General features: G+C 39.9%; 1 protein-coding gene across 1 annotated transcript in view; it reads left to right on the forward strand.

Moving 5' to 3' along the window:
* The window catches only part of LGR4 (leucine rich repeat containing G protein-coupled receptor 4), a 79,389-nt gene extending 65,261 nt beyond the window's left edge, over positions 1-14,128 (forward strand). Inside the window, exons 8-18 of the mRNA XM_074148538.1 lie at positions 561-632; positions 718-789; positions 1,470-1,538; positions 1,931-2,002; positions 3,605-3,670; positions 4,959-5,030; positions 5,975-6,046; positions 6,350-6,475; positions 8,358-8,479; positions 9,150-9,224; positions 12,252-14,128. Coding sequence (XP_074004639.1) covers positions 561-632; positions 718-789; positions 1,470-1,538; positions 1,931-2,002; positions 3,605-3,670; positions 4,959-5,030; positions 5,975-6,046; positions 6,350-6,475; positions 8,358-8,479; positions 9,150-9,224; positions 12,252-13,528 — 2,095 coding nt within the window. The 3' untranslated portion in view covers positions 13,529-14,128. The remainder of the gene's footprint in view (positions 1-560; positions 633-717; positions 790-1,469; positions 1,539-1,930; positions 2,003-3,604; positions 3,671-4,958; positions 5,031-5,974; positions 6,047-6,349; positions 6,476-8,357; positions 8,480-9,149; positions 9,225-12,251) is intronic.
* Positions 14,129-18,012: the final 3,884 nt, after the last annotated feature.

Below are 18,012 nucleotides of genomic sequence, written 5' to 3' on the forward strand. Positions count from 1 at the left end.
AGTTTTCTTTCTTCTTTCCATAAATAAAAAAAGAAATTCCTGCATTTAAGAATGCTTGTCTCATTATGCAGCAACCTAAATCAGATTAAATTATGCTAAGTGAAGCTATAATTAAAGGAAAATATAATCATCAGCTAGAGAGGGAACCTATTGAAAATTATTTTGGAGTTATATAAGCAAGCAATTTATTCAGGAGAACCATTAGCATAGATCTTAATCATGAGCTGGTTTTGGCCTCCAGAAGCAGAATTAAGTATTCGGTGATCACACGTGTTTTCCCTGTCCCCTCCCTAAGAGAGGAGGAAGAAGAGAGAAAGCACAGAATCATGTTTTGAACAGAATAGTTTCTTTCTAATGAAATATTTTTGGTTTAGCTGATATGCAGTAGACAGAAATCATACCTTCAAAGTTATTCCTACAGTTAGACATACTCCTATTTAACTACAGTCCTATTTTTGGCGGGATTGGGAATTGAGTAGGTGTGAAGAAAATGACTGTTGATTGAATCCACTTGCAGTATATTTTTAAATGTTGGTTTTCTTCTTTGCTAATATCTTTAGGGGATTTCACAGTAACTACATTTCCGTAATTCCTGACGGTGCATTTGCAGGAAACCCCCTTCTAAGAACGATGTAAGTAATTTTCATGCATCTATTTTTAGTCTTTGCAGACAGTGACTGTAAGAACAACGATTGAAACATGTTTTTCATTTCCCAGACATTTGTATGATAATCCTTTGTCTTTTGTGGGGAACTCAGCGTTTCAGAATCTGTCAGATCTTCATTCCCTGTAAGTATCCTCTCAACTATATAGTGCAATAAATGGATATGAAACATTGTGGCTAAGAACTCAAAATAACTAAATTTTCTGACTGCCTTATTTCTTTGCAGTAATCTTCAATAAACATTGTTATTGTTGGGAATATCCAATTTCTTAAGAAGCTCTAGTAAATATGCTCTGCAATCTTTTTTCTTTCTTTTTTTTTAATCTTCATTACCTTGCATAAGACACATAACCTCAGGCCAAATGCTCAGATTCTTACTTAAACAAACTGCAATATGTCCTGGGTGGTTTTTGAACAGGGATGTACATTGTGAGAATGTTTTGCAAGTTAGTGCATGCACGCTCTCAAAAGATAGCCGTTCTGGGGGTGATGAATGAGCAAAATGGAGTGAGACTTGAAACTCTGAACTGCAAACTACCTATGAGTTTATGCCCTTCTCATACGTGTATTGATACGACTCTTTCCAGCTTGATGAATTCCAGTTGTTTGCTAGTGGAGGAGTAATTTGTTAAGCAGATTACTACTATAAGAAGCAGTGAAAAGACTATCTTTTACACAATTTAAACAAAAGCAATAAGAGTGTTATAATGTCTCCTTAGTCAAAATATCTACCTGATAGCTGGATGGATTGTCACAGTTCATTTGCATAATAGTTTGCAGCTAATTTTTGTGGGGATTTTTTTAGGGTCATTCGGGGTGCCAGCATGGTGCAGTGGTTTCCTAATTTGACAGGAACCGTTAATCTGGAGAGCTTGTAAGTATCTTTTACAGAAATAATTTCCAATAATTTCTTGGATTTGCCTCTTGTGAATTGATTAGTCTCTGGAGAGCAACTGGATATCTGTTCTCTTCCTGTTAATAAATGTATTTATATAGCTTTTCTTACTGTGATACCTTAATTAATTTTTTTAATAGGGTAAGCTGACAACAGCCTATAAAAAGGCCATTGATACTAACCCTCCTCTCACAGAACTGAAAAACAGAAAAGTTGGCCTCTTCCAAAAAACCAAACCAAAAAAAATTTTGGTGGGTGAATCTAGCACCCCAATAGCTGAGACGCCATCCTTATTCTCCTCATACATATGCTTATTATGCCATCTACCATCAACACTGCAAACATTTATATATGGTGGGTTTTTTTCACAGAACTCTAACAGGGACCAAGATAAACAGTATTCCTGTTAATTTATGCCAAGAGCAAAAGGTGCTACGAACTTTGTAAGTATACACATTGTGTTCCTGTTTTCATCTGCATCAAAATGTTTTAAAAGAAACTTGAATCTCATTTAAAGCAGAAGTATTGCTTAGAATTGCTCATCCTAGTAGTTCTATCAAAGTTGGAAATCTGACTCCAGTTTCTTGATTCTTCAAATCAAGACTCATGGCAGAGTTGATGAAATGCTTTATATTCCTGAAAGAGGGTCTCCCTTATAGGGTCGCTACATATTTCTTTCATATGTTATAAAATCTATGTAAGGTGGTGCTGCAGAACAGTCTTTGTGTCTGCAAATTCACTCTGCCACCATTGATTCTTAACACAACAGTCATCATCTACATTCTGATGTTAAGGAAGAGTTTAGTTATAGTTCATTGACTTTTTGTGTCCGGGAACACAGGAGAGAGATTCAGAAACCAAGAGAAACGGAGGTGAGGATTAGGAAGAGGATAGTAATACAAAGGTATGACAGAAAAAGCAGTAAGGATGTGCCAAAATAAATGAAAAAAAAACCCCCACCCCTAACTGGTAAATGAAACCATTGGGAGGGGAGAGGCAAAGCCATGTTTGCAAAGGATACACACAGGAAAATTTGGAACAGAAGCAGAAAGTGCTGAAAAACATGTTCTGTTTTAGAGAAGAAAAACTGAGGAAAAAGAATGATGAGATAATATTTATTTTCAAATGGCAGTTTCTTCTGAACAGAAATTAGAAGTTTCTAATGTCCTTTTTGCTGTACACTTTCACAGAAAATCTGGCGGTTTTCTAGCTCTTAGGGAGGTACCAGCACACTGAATCAAAGTTTGCACCAAATTCCTGCATTGCATGCCATCTATCCAGTTTATTCTAAAAAAAAAAACAGATTATCAATAAACCTTTTTAGATTACAACTCTCAGAATTTGGGGAATTTGTATGGTATGGTTTTGGGGTACCTATATCTATCCAGATGCAAGAGCCGAAAGCAGTGAAATAGAGTATACATAGAAATAGAATAGAATCAAAAATAGTGGTTGGGAGGGATCTGATGAGCTGTTGAGGCCCCTACAAAAGCATGACCTGTTTCTCCATTACTTTTCAGTTACAGAGCAATAGTTTCAGTTGTTAATTTTGTCCAATAGAAAGTTTTGGGATGAAATTTTTTTAATGCTTGCTTGCATCACTGGTTGAATATTTCAGCAAAGTAATAAAAAAATTGTTCGCTGAATTCAGAGACAAAAAGTGGGGGAGAGAAATGTAGCTTTCAGAAAGTTTACACAAATAGAGTGAATGTAAGGCAATGAATCAACGCTTTACAAAGTTACATAGACAGCCTTATTTCTGCTATTTGCTGCCTGCTGCAAGCTTGACATAACAGTTGTGTCTTTCTACATCTTTGGGTGTACGTATGTATAATCAAAGTGCACGCTGGGGTTAGTTAGGATGGCTGTGGCGAGATCGTGCTTGTGATTCCCTTCATGATTTTCTCTAAACTGCCCTTAGTAACATTCTGTGGAAAAACTAGCAGAAAGATTTTTTTTTTTTTTTTTTTTTTTTTGCTAATCTATTTAATGGTTACAATTGATGAGTTAAACTAAAAAACTTCCTTCCGTTTTCTATTTTGAAGGGACTTGTCTTATAACAATATAAAGGACCTCCCAAGTTTTAAGGGATGCCACTCCTTGGAAGAAATGTAAGTAGAAATACATGTTGTTTACCTTTATTACGTCCTTAGTATGTTGAGTTCAAGCCTCTAGAAACTTCTTTGCTTCATGTTTGATCATCATGTTCTAAGATTAAGGAGTCAGAGAGAGATAATATGACCATTGTGGTGTTACTCTGGTACAGGTTGCCCGGAGAAGTTGTGGATGCCCCATCCCTGGAGGTGTTCAAGGCCAGGCTGGATGGGGCTTTGAGCAACCTGCTCTAGTGGGAGGTGTCCCTGCCCAGGGCAGGGGGTTGGAACTAGATGATTTTTAAGGTCCCTTCCAACCGGTACCATTCTATGATCTCATGTGAGGAGTGTGTTGGACAGAGAATTCGACCGCTTGTGTTTTCCTCAATTAGCTAAGGTCTAATTGTTCCTATGGCACAAAAAAGAATGAAGGACACCTTAATCCTGCATTTAATAGTACTATTGCTATATGCGTAAATGGAATGAGTATTTATCTGCTTTTCTTACTGCCTCTTATCTCTTCCACTCTTCTTTAGTTCCGTCCAACCATCATCCTATGCTTGTGTAAAATGTATTTTTCTCTAGTCCCTGTAAGATACATTCAAACCTCATCTTTGCTTTTCTTTACTTCATTACTTTAAAGCTTCTTAAGCGTAATTTCCAGACCCTCCATGTTTTTTTCCACTTGTGTATGTCCCTACTTCTCCTTCTACCTCTACTGCACTCAAGCTTCGTTCCCTGTAACCTGAGTTACAGGGAACTAGTTGACTTCTCACAGGCTTTTGCTGTTATACTCTTCACATCTTTGGGCTCGCTGTACGCATGGTTGATTGTAAAGGGAGCTACTGAACTGGAAGTATAATTTGCCCGTTAGCTCTTGAAGCGTTTCTCAACATTTTCCTTTAATAAATCCATATTTTGAAAAATAAAAGTGCACCCAGGGTTAGAATATGCCTGATGATTCCCTGCAGAATGAAGTAGGTTTGTTTTAAATTTCAGTGTGATTCTTCAAAGTTCACGAAGTGTTACTTTTAGCTTGGAAATAATTCAGTCCACATTTAACAGTCTCTTCCTAAATTAAATGAGTTGTGAATTGGGATTGGGCAGAGGTGCCAAGAAAGAGCTTCATGGTTGTATTAACATGGCTAATACAAAATACTTAAATAATTTGCCTACAAGGGGAAGTGAGAAAAATCTTGCCGTTGGTAAGGCTAAACCTATGTATTAGCAGGCACTGAGCTATGCCTTGGTTTGAAGTCAGCCCAGTTAGCCAATAAAGTTCTCTTTCTACTTTTTCACTTTGCAGTTCCTTACAGCATAATCAAATCCATGAAATCACAGAGGATACCTTCCAAGGACTGTCCTCCCTTCGTATCCTGTAAGTGCACGTAGCTTCATACTGAGTAGAACAAGATGTTTTTGATTCCCATGTGAACCTATGTCAGGGTTTGGTGTTACAAATCCGATTGATGGCAAAAGGCCAGGTATGCTGGATCTTAAGGTGAAGCAAACCAAGTACAAGAGATACTAGCAGCAGCCACTTTCAGTCCCATTAGTTCTAGTCTCCATTTTGTTTTCCTAGCCTATAAAGACACTTCTGTATATTTATACTGAGAGAGAGAGAAATAAAAAAGGAGATTTGTTTTCCATAGTCCACTATTTTGCATGATGTTATTACTATATTATTCCATTATATAGTATTTATTGAAGAGATCCTGTGTGTTTTCCTCAGGAAGAGCAGACCAGTAAATAAAGTTATCCCCTCCCCTTACATCTCTAGCTATATGAAGATTATATAGGAACATTGAAATGATCGGGGAAAAAATCCATAAATTGTAAAAAGAATGTCATGATATAAGTCACAGTGGTCCAGCAGGAGCTGGATCTGGATTTTGAAATCCAACAAAGCAGATTACCTTCTGCTTGTTGTCTCCCCTGATCTGTGCCCTGCCACAAGTGGGGTTGTCACTGAGGCGACCATCCTGGTACCTTCAGCCTAGGAATGGGTGATGCCAGAGCTGGCCTCTGCCTTGGGAGCGCCGGCTGAGCTGCTAGTGCCAGGAAGAAAGGGAAAGGGGGCAGGAATGGGAGGTGCATTCTACTCTGGGGATGAGATGTGAAGTAGGATACAGCTGCCTTACCAAGGGATTTGGCTGCTACTGCACCTGGCTGACTGGGGAGAAAGGAGAAATGGGAGGGTTCAGATTTTCTGACAAAGGCATAATGTATTTGTCACCTTAGCTTTTTTTTTTTCACAGTACAGTGGCTGTTACAAAGCTTTGATGAAACTGCTAAAATAATCTTATTTGGCATTCATTGCAGCGACCTCAGTAGAAATCGGATTCATCAGATCCACAAGGAAGCTTTCACCACTGTTGGAGCTATTGTTAATCTGTAAGTTGGCTGTTCTGTGCAGTAACCTACTCTTTCTACCATTAAATTGCCGAGAGAGTAAATGTTTCTAGCTTAAAACTGGTGTGTGCCCATCGTATATTTCATCTCTCTGGATCACAAAACCTCTTGCTAACTGAAGGGATGCAGGGCACACTTCTTGAAAGTGCCTGCTGCCCTGACAGGCTCTTGCTAGACCACTGCCTTGGTGTGAGACTTAAAAAGCCTTTCTACTCCAATGAGGTGCATGCTATAAGATCTTCAAACTTCCGTTGTTGTCACACTGTCTTAATATTCGCATTTCAGAGACCTAAGTTTCAATGAACTCGCTTCGGTTCCCACTGAAGGATTGAGTGGACTGAACCAGCTTAAACTTGCAGGCAATTCTGAGTTGAAAGAAGCTTTGGCAGCGAAGAACTTTGCAAAGCTCCGGTATGTTGATAAATAACACTACACTGACAGTAACAAGCAACGTGACAATAAATAAAGCCAGTTTAGATAATCTGATGACAAACGGTCTGCTGAGTCCTCTAAGCCCTTAACCTTGGCACATAGAAAAGGCCATCTGACTGTTCTGGTATAGAAGCTGTTTGCAGACAATTTTCTTGGAAACTTTTACGTTCTTCCTCTGCCACTTTTCAGGCAGATATCATCTGACTTTGGAGTAGTGGTTTGGGTGGATTCCATTTGTTATTGAACTGAGCACATCTGTCTTTCAGAGTGTGGAGAACGGGAGCAGACACGCAGGTGTCTGATTCCGTGATCGCCATGCTTTATACATATGCTGTTTATTCTTGGAGGCAAACCATGAGAGTAACAGTAATCATTCAAATGGAAACCTGGTACCAATTTCAGTGGGAGGTGGATCAGACAGTGATTAACTGCTTTGCATTTTCAAAGATCTTTCTGCACATTGGCATTTCAATCTTCAAGAAGCAGTTAGAAATTGTTTCCCATACCATCTGATGGAAACAATGGAGATGAAGATACTGTTATTTTGTCTAAGGCCAGCAAAAGGAATCCAAATCAGGCCTCAGCAGTCCTGGGGAAACAGCAGATCAGTTTTTAGGGTTTGATCTGTGTTTGAGAACTAATGCATTGTGAGATCCTTTAGGTTGACATTCCTCCTAAATATTTCCAAGAGCAGAATTCAGGAACAATACTGCAGACAGCTGATACTGTAGCCTTGAGTCACAAAAATTAGCTTCTGGGCTGCTCTTATCTCATTGTTTATGTGGACTTATGTTTAGTTTGGAGAAGAGGAGGCTGAGGGGGGACCTCATTGCCCTCTACGACTACCTGAAGGGAGGGTGTAGAGAGGTGGGTGTTGGCCTCTTCTCCCGAGGGAATAATGCCAGGACCAGAGGAAATGGTCTGAAGTTGCGGCAGGGAAGGTTTAGATTAGATATTAGGAAGAAATACTTTACTGAGAGAGTGGTCAGGCCCTGGAACAGCCTGCCCAGGGACGTGGTGGAGTCGCCATCCCTGGAGGTATTTAAGAAACGTGTAGACGTGGCACTTCAGGGCATGCTCTATCTAGTGCCCCCGAGATTGTTGGTTTGGGTCTGTTTGTTTGGTGTGGTGTTTGTTGTTTGGTTTTTTTTTTTGTGTGGTTGGACTCGATCTCAAAGGTCCCTTCCAACCATGACGATGCTGTGATTCTGTGATATTTTTAAAACTCTATGCAGCTGTCCTCCTCTCCCAGGATTAATAGTATGCATCATTTCTGTCAAACATACAAATAGTGGGGGGAAAAAAAATATCTTATTTCAGGGCCAGAAAATAAAGAGTGAGAAGGAAAGATAAATTTTTAACACTGTGATCATCTGGGAATTTAGTTTTTTAGAAAACAGTTGCTCTTTAATTAATTTGCTTAATTAGTTTTCAGTTTAGTTTGTACAGCAATACTACAACCATTCTCTAAGCAATCCTGCTTCAGCAGGGGAGTTTGACTAGATGATCTATATGGTCCCTTCCAACTCTAAAAAAAAATTCAGTGAAATTCAGTGAAACCACTGATCAGAATTTGTTTTGTATATGGAGTAGAATGAGTAGTAAAGAGAGCTAAACATCATGGAATTTTCTTTGTACTTGTTGCAGCAGACCAGACTTGGACGCATCACCTGTCCTTTATCTTGGTCCAAAAGTTCATCACAAATAGTTACAACTGATCCAGTTGGGAATAGTTTTTTATTAGTGACCGTAACAAAAAGCAGCTTCAGTTTTTAGCACTGAAGTGTGCCACTTAAATATTTTTAATAGATGGTAAGCTTAACTCAGGTTACAACTCTTTGTTGTTCTGCCTGTGTTTCAGGTCACTCTCTGTGCCATATGCTTACCAGTGCTGTGCGTTTTGGGGTTGTGATTCTTATTTAAACTCTAATGCTGAAGATTCCAGTCACCGAGATCAAGGTGCCTTGATGGATCGCGAGAAGGGTAAGTGTTTCATTGTACTAAACGGGCAGTATTGTTTTGGGCCAGGCTAGACCAACTAACAGTGTATGTTGTCTTTGAATAAGGGAAGTTGGAAAACTTAAATCTTTACAGAGATACAAAAGCTGTTTCTAAAAGTGCTTAATGGCTACTTACAGATAGGCAGTGCCGTGTTCTTTCTAAACATGCAAGATTTGCCTGTTTAAGGGGAAAAAAAAAGAAATTTTTCTTTTTTTAAATTCTAAAGTGCCAGTATTCTGTTATTCTCTGTCATTTCTGTCATTCTCTGCCAGAACAAAAGTTTTATGGTTCTCAGTATTTCGACCTTCCTGTTCAGAAAGGGCTTATCCTTCCACTGTCTACTTCAAGGCCCATAGGACTTTCCCTGGTGATGAAAGCTGTTGCTGCTTTGTTATAAAGCACTGTGAGTAGCTGGGACAGGCAGTAGTAACTCAAACCGCTGCAGCAATTTCTGCACTGAGCGTTTGACCTTACACGGCAAACCAGAACAGCTCCACTTGTTAAAGGCTTGAACGTTGATGAAGTCTTAGGCCTTTGATCTTTCAAAGGACTACTTCCATCCTAGGCAGCTTCACTGCATTTCCTTTTTTTTTTTTTTTTTTTATTATTACTTCCTACAACTAACCTGTTTTTCATTTTTACTTGGATACAGCTGATGCAGATGCTCTAAGAAATGAGGAAAATGAGGAACTGGGACAGACTATTATTCACTGTACGCCAGCAACAGGTAAATCTTATAATGTGCTTTAGCCACATTGTGAACTTCAGGCACGGTGTTATGCAAATAGCTGTCTGTGGAATGACATGTTTCATTCCTCTTAGTCATTCTGTACGCAGAGATTAAATTCTATAATGCTTGGGTGAAACTTCATTTGATGTCAATGTTGTTTTGGATGAGCAATCACAAAGATTTGCCTCAGCTTTAGACACGCAGCACTATATTAGAGAAGGAAGCGTAAGCAGAACATACAAGACTGTAATACTTTTATTTGGAGCCTGCTGTGTTTAATGCACTGTCCCCTAATTCTGCCTTACTCTTGCCAAGGAGATGTCTGTGGAGCAGACTGTATGAATGCTCATCTGTTTCGGTGAGAAGTCAGCCTGTGCTTTAAAAGCTTAACTCCAACTGCTGTCATTGGTGGTTTTGACTACCCCTGACGTGTTTGCAGAAGAGAGGAGGAGGAGCGCTCACGTGGTCTGTTCCCCAGCCCTGCTATGGCTGCATTAATTGACAGCAGAGGGCTGTTACAAGTAGCTGGAGCAGGCAGTAGCATCTTAAACTGCTGCAGAAATTTGTGCAACAAGTAGTCTTATTGGCGTACCAGAACTACTTCAGTTTAGGCTTGAACAGTCCAGGAGCGTTGAAAGTCTTTCAGCTTGTAAAAGAGTATTTTCATTCTAGGTAGCTTCATTGCTGCCCTTCTGCTTATCTCCCTCGTACTGTGAATTTCCACACACACTCAGAATTTTCCACACACTCAGCTCCTAAAGCGCTTGCTGTGGTGCCTCCTACTTCCTTGCCTTTGCCACGGCTCTTCCAGAGGATTCCTTCTGTAACTCTTGTACCTTCCTGTTATGCAAACAGGAAGGCTTAGATGGGGGACCAGAATGCTTCCAGTAAAGTTACTTCTGGATGAAGTCTTCTTTCATTCTCTTCTCCTAAACTGGTATTTTACATCCATTACAAAAATGTGTTTGCTCTTCATCTTTTGGGCTAGCTCCAGCTTTATTATGTAGAATATCACAAGGGTTTCTTGATCACAGCCAAAAAAAAATGTGCTCAGAAAGTCAAATATTTTATTAATGTAACTGTACGTGATCTGAGAATTAATTTGACCAGTGCTGCTTATTTGTTTTTGATCTCCTGGTCACAGAATGAGAATTCACGTGGTGCATTACATGGGTTAAATCTTTAAAGCCTTTAGCTCTCTCTTTTTGCCCATGCCAGAGATGCTGTAGCTCCAAAAGGAATGAAGAGCTTGTTTTACAAGTTCCCAATTTGCCTTGTTTTTCACCAGTCCCTCCCATACTAACAGCTTGTTTTCTATGCCATGCTGTCGTCTGGTCATAAGTAGGACACTCCACCCACTGTGTAAGTTCTGAATCATTGCTCATCTCGTAGATCCACTTTCCGCTTTGCCTAATGGCAGGAATGGATCGCTAACAGTGGAAAGCTGCAAAATCCATCCTTCTGAGCGTGGATTTCCCCGGTGGGCTGGGAATGTTAGCGAGAGAAGAGGGTAACTTTTAATCTAAGAATAGTTAGACCTTGGGAGAAAAACAAGGGTAGTGTGATGGGGTTTGTTGTTCGTCTAGAGATACCTCACTCTACAGCTACTAGAAAACAGAATCGAAATTGATTTTGGAAGTACGGCATTGACATTTTTACCTTTCCTAAGTAGGAAGTTGTTCCTGTTTTTGAGTAGATTCAGCTTAGCAGGTATTGATGCATCATATTTTTGTACTGTAAAAATAATTATTCCAGCAAGGATGTCTTACTCAGGAATACCTGCAAAAAAAAAAAAAGGAAGGGCTGGGGGACACGAATTTTACTGGTCTGATAATCCAGTTAGCACCATTATTTCTTGCCCAGAAGTGAAGCTTGGTTGTTTAAACGAACAGATTGTTTTTTTGACCTGTCAGTTTGGTAATTTTTGGAAGTGCTTTTAAGCCTTGGGAGACTTTTGCACTGACATCACATCGTTCTGTGCAGTTGCTGTTCCAGGGCTGTTAGGGATGGGTCCTACTTACCTTTCACCGGCCCAAAGGGAGGGCATGAGCCGCCCAGACCCGGGACTCGGGGGCTGAATCCGGCTCAGGTGCTCCAGCCCAAGGTGGCAGCTCAGTTTTGGCATTTTTCTGCTCTGCCTTCAGCTCCCTGAGTGCCCGACTGCAGGGAGAGCTCCCCAGCTATTGTGCTTCGGACAATTAGCGGTGCCTAATGGGGATGTAGGAGAGGTTAAACTCTTCTAATTGTTACTTAAAATCAGTAGGATTTCCCCATGGGATAAATAGCAATTAGAAGGATTAGAAGGGTAAGCAGAAGTAGTGACCTTTCTTCCTTGTCTTGCCTCATATTATTTTGCTTGTTGGACATCTTTTATTATTTAAGCTTTTTTAAGTGACAAAAGAAGAAGATTAATTTTCCCTATCTGAGTTTCCAAGCTTACAGTGTCTTTCAGTGAGGAGGGTGGGGGAGAAGACTGCTGGTGAATTCCTGTCCCTGTTAAAGCTGTGAAGTTGAATTTGTCGGCTGTTTTACAGATGTTTCCTTGTGACCAAAAGTTACTCCGGAAGGCACGTTTGTGAATAATTTTTTGAGAGAACTTGTCACTTCTAAAAAATCCTTTCCCCTTATAAGTTAGTTGTGAACATTTTGCTTTTATTTTTTTTACCAACTTTTTAAATTAAGTATGAAATCTAAAGAAAATAGAAAGTATTTAGGTGGCACTAATAAAAGCTATTTTGAGTAGCTAGAAGGTAATTAAGTTTGTTTAGCTAGCTTGTTTATACAAAGTATTCTCAAGTGACCATTCATCACAGTAATTATTATTTCAGGCATAATTAATTAGTAAATAGCTTCACCAGAATAGTTTACTTTCAACTGACCTATTTAGCAGTTCAGCTGTGTACTCGATTCATGAACTAATGAGGAGTGCTCTTTTAATTCCTTTTGAAAGTCTTGCTTATTAAGGCCTGATTTTTTTCCTAAATTGGTTGTCCTTCTGTTTTGTTTTGTTTTTTTTTCTTCTAGGTGCTTTTAAGCCTTGTGAATATTTATTGGGAAGCTGGATGATTCGACTTACTGTCTGGTTTATTTTTTTGGTTGCTTTGTCCTTCAACCTGCTTGTCATGTTAACGGTATTTGCATCCTGTACTCCATTGCCATCTTCCAAACTGTTTATAGGCCTGATTTCTGTCTCTAACTTATTTATGGGAGTCTATACCGGTATTTTAACTTTCTTGGATGCTGTCTCTTGGGGAAGATTTGCTGAATTTGGCATATGGTGGGAGACTGGCAGTGGTTGCAGAGTTGCGGGGTTTCTTGCAGTCTTTTCGTCAGAAAGTGCCATTTTTTTCCTGATGTTGGCAGCTGTTGAACGGAGCTTCTCTGCGAAGGAGATTATTAAAAAGGGGAAAAGCAATCGCCAAAAACAATTTCAAATTGCGGCAGTTTTTGCTTTCCTGTGCGCTGTGGTAGCGGGATGCTTACCACTTTTTTATAAAGCGGAGTACTCGGCATCACCCCTTTGCTTGCCCTTCCCCACTGGAGAAACACCTTCGTTAGGCTTCACAGTAACTTTAGTGCTCCTGAATTCATTAGCGTTTTTGCTAATGGCTATTATCTACACTAAACTGTATTGCAACTTGGAAAAAGAGGACCTCTCCGAAAACTCGCAGTCCAGCATGATTAAGCATGTCGCTTGGCTCATCTTCACAAACTGCATCTTTTTCTGCCCAGTTGCGTTTTTCTCATTTGCACCGTTGATCACCGCCATTTCTATCAGCCCCGAAATCATGAAGTCTGTTACTTTGATATTTTTCCCGTTGCCCGCTTGCCTGAATCCAGTCCTGTACGTGTTCTTCAACCCGAAGTTCAAGGAAGACTGGAAGTTGCTCAGGCGCCACCTGACCAGGAAGAACGGGGCGGTGGCAATTGCCGTCAACGCTCAAGGGGGCTGCGTGGCGCAGGATTTTTACTACGACTGCGGCGTGTACACCCACCTGCAGGGCAACGTCGCCGTGTGCGAATGTTGCGAGTCGCTCCTTTTATCCAAGCCCGTGCCCTGTAAACATTTAATAAAGTCACACAGCTGCCCGGCGCTGGCGGTGGTGCCTTGCCAAAGGCCGGACGGCTACTGGTCGGACTGCGGCACCCAGTCAGCCCACTCCGACTACGCGGACGAGGACGACTCCTTCGTCTCGGACAGCTCAGACCAAGTGCAGGCCTGCGGCCGTGCGTGTTTCTACCAAAGCCGAGGATTCCCTTTGGTTCGTTACGCCTACAACATACCGAGAATTAAAGACTGAAAGGGCTTGTTGCCCTCAGCTGTTCTAATAAGGAGGTACAAAGCTTCGTCGACTGTTGCCTGTTTTGACCTTTTGAGCAGGAAGCACTTTTGTAATCATCGTTTTAGTGTCATTTGTAAAGAAGGAAAGTGGGCAGTAACTTCTTGAGCCATACATTTAAAAACAATTAAACAAATAAATCAATTGCCCTGACTGTAAATAATTGGTAAACCAAATTTGTTACCCAGTATTTCTACTCTTTCCACGCAATAGTGGTTTCTTTTATACAGGTTTTTACATGCTAACGGTGTGTTTCCACATTGTACTCCAGTTGTACTTTGCTTCTGCTGTTGGCAAGGGTAAGTTCTGTTGATTTTTTTTTTTTTTTTCTGCCAAAGCACAATATAAAGGACAGCTGTTTAATATTAAAGAAATTATTTTTAAATGTGACTTTTCTATGATTAAGCAAAAAAACTCTCTTGCTAGCTTTGTATAGTGTATTCAGCATTGAATCTCAGGATGAATTTTACTGCAGGGCCAAAAAAGGGATTAATTCTCCCATACCTGACTGTGACAGCAATATAGGAATACCATGTTTGTTTTGTATTTCAAGCCAACGTTCAATTTAAACAAAAAAAAAAAAAAAAGTTTTGTTACAGTAAAGTGCTTGTAATCCGCAATATCTGTAGACTATGAAATAAGCATATTCGCAGCTGTCAGGAATAATAGGGTTGAACATATTTTTCCGGTGGTGATGCATTACTTCAGGTGAACCACAGCAACGTTCTTCAGTATTACGGGGTTGGGTCACGCTGTTGGCAGGAATATCGATGCATCGGGGGGGGGGGTGGGGGTGTTAGCAGCGCTGTCTATGTATACAGCTGGTGTCTTTCCAGAAAGACTGGCTAATACCCTGCAGCCTGTCCAATGTTACAGCACTCCAATAGTATCTACAAATAGACTGAGATTTTTTAAGCAGATGGAGGGAAAACGGAAAGCAGTTTTGCAATAAAAGCAAAGCGTTTTTCGCCAATTATTTAACTGAGAGTGAAATACACTGTGCAAAGTCACTGATTTTCATGTAAATCAGTGCATTATTTTTAAACCATTCAAGTCCTGAGATCCAAATGATCTAAGTACAATCAGTGGTCCATTCATCTATATTTAGTTTGAAATCTGATCGATATAAATGAATGCATGATTAAGTAATTATGTATGTTTCTCGAACAATAGGCTAAATCAAGAGCAAATCCACTGCCATCCCTGTTACTCTGGAGACATTCTCGTTAAGATTTAAAGCTAGATTGCTGTTTTGAGAATTAAACTGTATATACTGTTCATACAATGAATTTTTATCTTTGTATTGTAAATTATTTGATAGAACACATGATGGGAAATGTGGCTTCAGTTCATTTTGTTAATTAAAGCTACCTCCTAAACAATAGTGGCTGCCAGTAGCAGAATGTTTAAAATGTGGTTTATATACTTTTTGCATTGTAAATAGACATGGTTGTATATTGTCACTGTAATAAAAACAGAATCCTTGTATATCAAAATCATGTAGTTTGTACAAAGTATGGGAGGATTATTTACTGTATGCTGTTAATTTTGTAAGCCAAAATATTCACATGTAAAAACAAAAGAGAAAAAATCCACCCCAGAGTTGTTAATTCTTATGTTTACGCTCATGAATATTACATCTGCAATTAGCATGGAATGTTACACTGAAAGCAAATAAAGGGTACATGAATATTGATTGTTATTTATCTCTGTTTTTCAAAAGTTAAGGCTGAAAATGGTGCACATGTAAAATTATTGAGCATAAATCATGTGTCATCTGCTCTCCACTCCATGTGGTGAGAGTTTCGGGAAAGAATTGCCAGCGAAGTTGCCAATTTACAAGTGGATTTATGATCTTGGACTAATGCTGACTCTTGGAATGCAAAAGGTTAAAACCTTCAGAGAAGTGTTTGCCCTCTTATAAAGCAATCTCTTTAATAAAGACATTATTACATGTTGTATTTGAGTTGAAATGTTTTTAGTATGGCTTGGAAAAATCATATAGATGATGATTTCGGTTTCAATACTGTTCCCGTGCTGAGAGTTGTGGGTGGTTTTTTTTTTAGCCATAGTTTTTGGTGAGAGTCCCAGTCTATTCCACAGTCCCTCTGTTGGCCAACCAGTCCCAGGTAACAAGAACAGTTCTAGCAGGAACACTTCTCAAAAAGGACAAGAAATGTCAGCTGCCATTTTGTAATCGGTAGGGAAGGAAATTCAACTATCCATTTCAAACAATGTTCCTGAGTATGCATTTATTTCTTCTTCTGTTTTACAAATGAGTCTTCACTGAAATGCTGTTAAAACGGTCAGATGCGATCCATTTGGAGTTTAGAGTATTTAATTCATACATCAATATGCTTTTGAAGTTACAGTTACGCTAACGGTTAATTTTTTAATGCCGTCAGCCCAGTGTCTTCCAGCACACACAGGTTTTTATCTGCTGGTGGAGGTGAAAATACAGGCACCGGCTACTAAAATCGACCTGGCAAGCAGCAGAGCTGCAAAACTTGCCCGTCTCAGCGTCACCACATCCTCATCACTCACCTATGGACGATCGCATAAGGGGAACTCGGGAGGAATCCAGCCACCAGGTACTTGATGCCTCCTTTGTAGTGTCTTTGCTGGACAATCTGATCTCGGTGGCAAGGGCGTAATGTTCACAGCCGCAACGGGAAAGCCATCCACTGCGAACTCACTCCCTCTCCTCCCCGCTCTAAAAGCGGTGTCAAATCTGTGGGGACAGCTTGCCTTAAGCCATGCTGTGTTAGTAACGCGGGCGGCTTTTCGGTTGCCTCTGTCCAAGTGGCTTTCAGAGCTCTCCCTCAGGCAGCCACCTCCTCAGCTAGGCAGAGCTTCCCAATTTCAGTTTTGATACTCAAACAACTGAAACTTCACAAGTTACGCTCTTCTGGAACGTCCACAGGAAATAAATACTCTGATTTCCTAGAGTCTAAAGCTCATTGAAACGGTTCTTACGGTGACAATGTCACATACTTTGCTTCTAAACCCCTCTAAGTAATTTGTACTGAGCTCCAACACTGGATTTAGCAGACAAAAAGAATTTGCTGTTGACTTTAAAAAGAAAGGAAAAACTAGGGCAAGGAGAAAACGCTTTTGTGTGTTTATTTTCCTTCTGCCTGCTCTGCTGTTGTGAGGAAGCAGCTTTCTGCAGGGGGACAGAATCGCAAATAAAATTGCCGAAGTTGTTGCTAAGGTCTTCTCTGCCTTTGCCCCCATTGAGAGTGATTTCTTAGGGACAGCTATTGGCCTGCCCTGTGGCAGTATGCCGGTGAGAGCACTTCATTTGAAATGGAGCCTTTTTATTCTCTTTCAAAAATAATGCATCTACTTAGCAACTTTTTGGTCTAGATCCCTTTAGCCTTTTTTCATTTCTTTCCAATAGAATTTCCTGGTTTTAATCATAAAATTACTCAGACATTTCAAAGTTGTACAAAGATACTGTTGTCCAATAATTCTCTTGACCTTGATTACTATTTTTAAGCCTTCAGTTTTAATTTACAGGGTAATATTTTTAATTAAAAGCACAATGCGGAGTTTGTTTCATATGTACTCTCAATTTAATAATTTTTAATTACATAGATGCTTTTGATCTTTTACTGCTAGCATAATAAGTTTATTTTTAGCAAGGGATTTTTTTAATATTACCTTTCACATATCGTATGGTAGGATCTGACCGATTTACTCTTAGCAGTAGAGTTCAGTTGATGATAATTCAGTAAATAAGGAAATGAATTAAATCTGAAATGGGATAATACATCACAAATTAGTGTTTTCTTTACAGTCGTGTACTGTAAGAACTTGGGTGAACGGACACATTTCATGTGTTACATTCATGGCACTACGCTACTATAAAATATCATCACTTAGTTTTTTCTTGAGAAATACTAGTTAATGGTCACTGTGGTGGGAAAATACTTAGATTTGAGGGTAACAAAATATGAAGCGTCTCACTGGGTTCAGGTAACAAAAGTATAACCTATGAGGATCTTTTGAAAGTTTCAGCCCCCAAATGAACAACTAAATCTGTTAATAACTGAAGCTTTAAAAGAGGTGAAGGCTTTGTGCAGAAGCGTAGGCTCCTTGAACAAGCCAAGGCGGCTCAAAAGCAGGAGGGCTGTGATCGCCAACTAATGCAAAACCAACCGAGTTGAGGAGATCCCTGCTATTGATTCATAAAGATGGGATTTGAATATAAATGTGTTTCATGGTGTTCTGGCACATTCCCCTAGCCAAGAGAGAAATTCTTGCCTTCTCAAGGCTGCGCTCCTTGAAAGCAGCTGGCTCCACATCTGCAGACTCCGGGCTGGGACTGGCAGTGGGTGCAGTGCATGGTGAAGATGAGAAGACACCGGACTGTGAAGGAGAACTGAAGCAATCCAGGAGCTCTCAGATTTCACAGCCTCTAGTCAAGCAGAGCTACACAC

Source organism: Numenius arquata, chromosome 6 (genome assembly GCF_964106895.1).
Source record: "Numenius arquata chromosome 6, bNumArq3.hap1.1, whole genome shotgun sequence".
NCBI lineage: Eukaryota > Metazoa > Chordata > Aves > Charadriiformes > Scolopacidae > Numenius > Numenius arquata.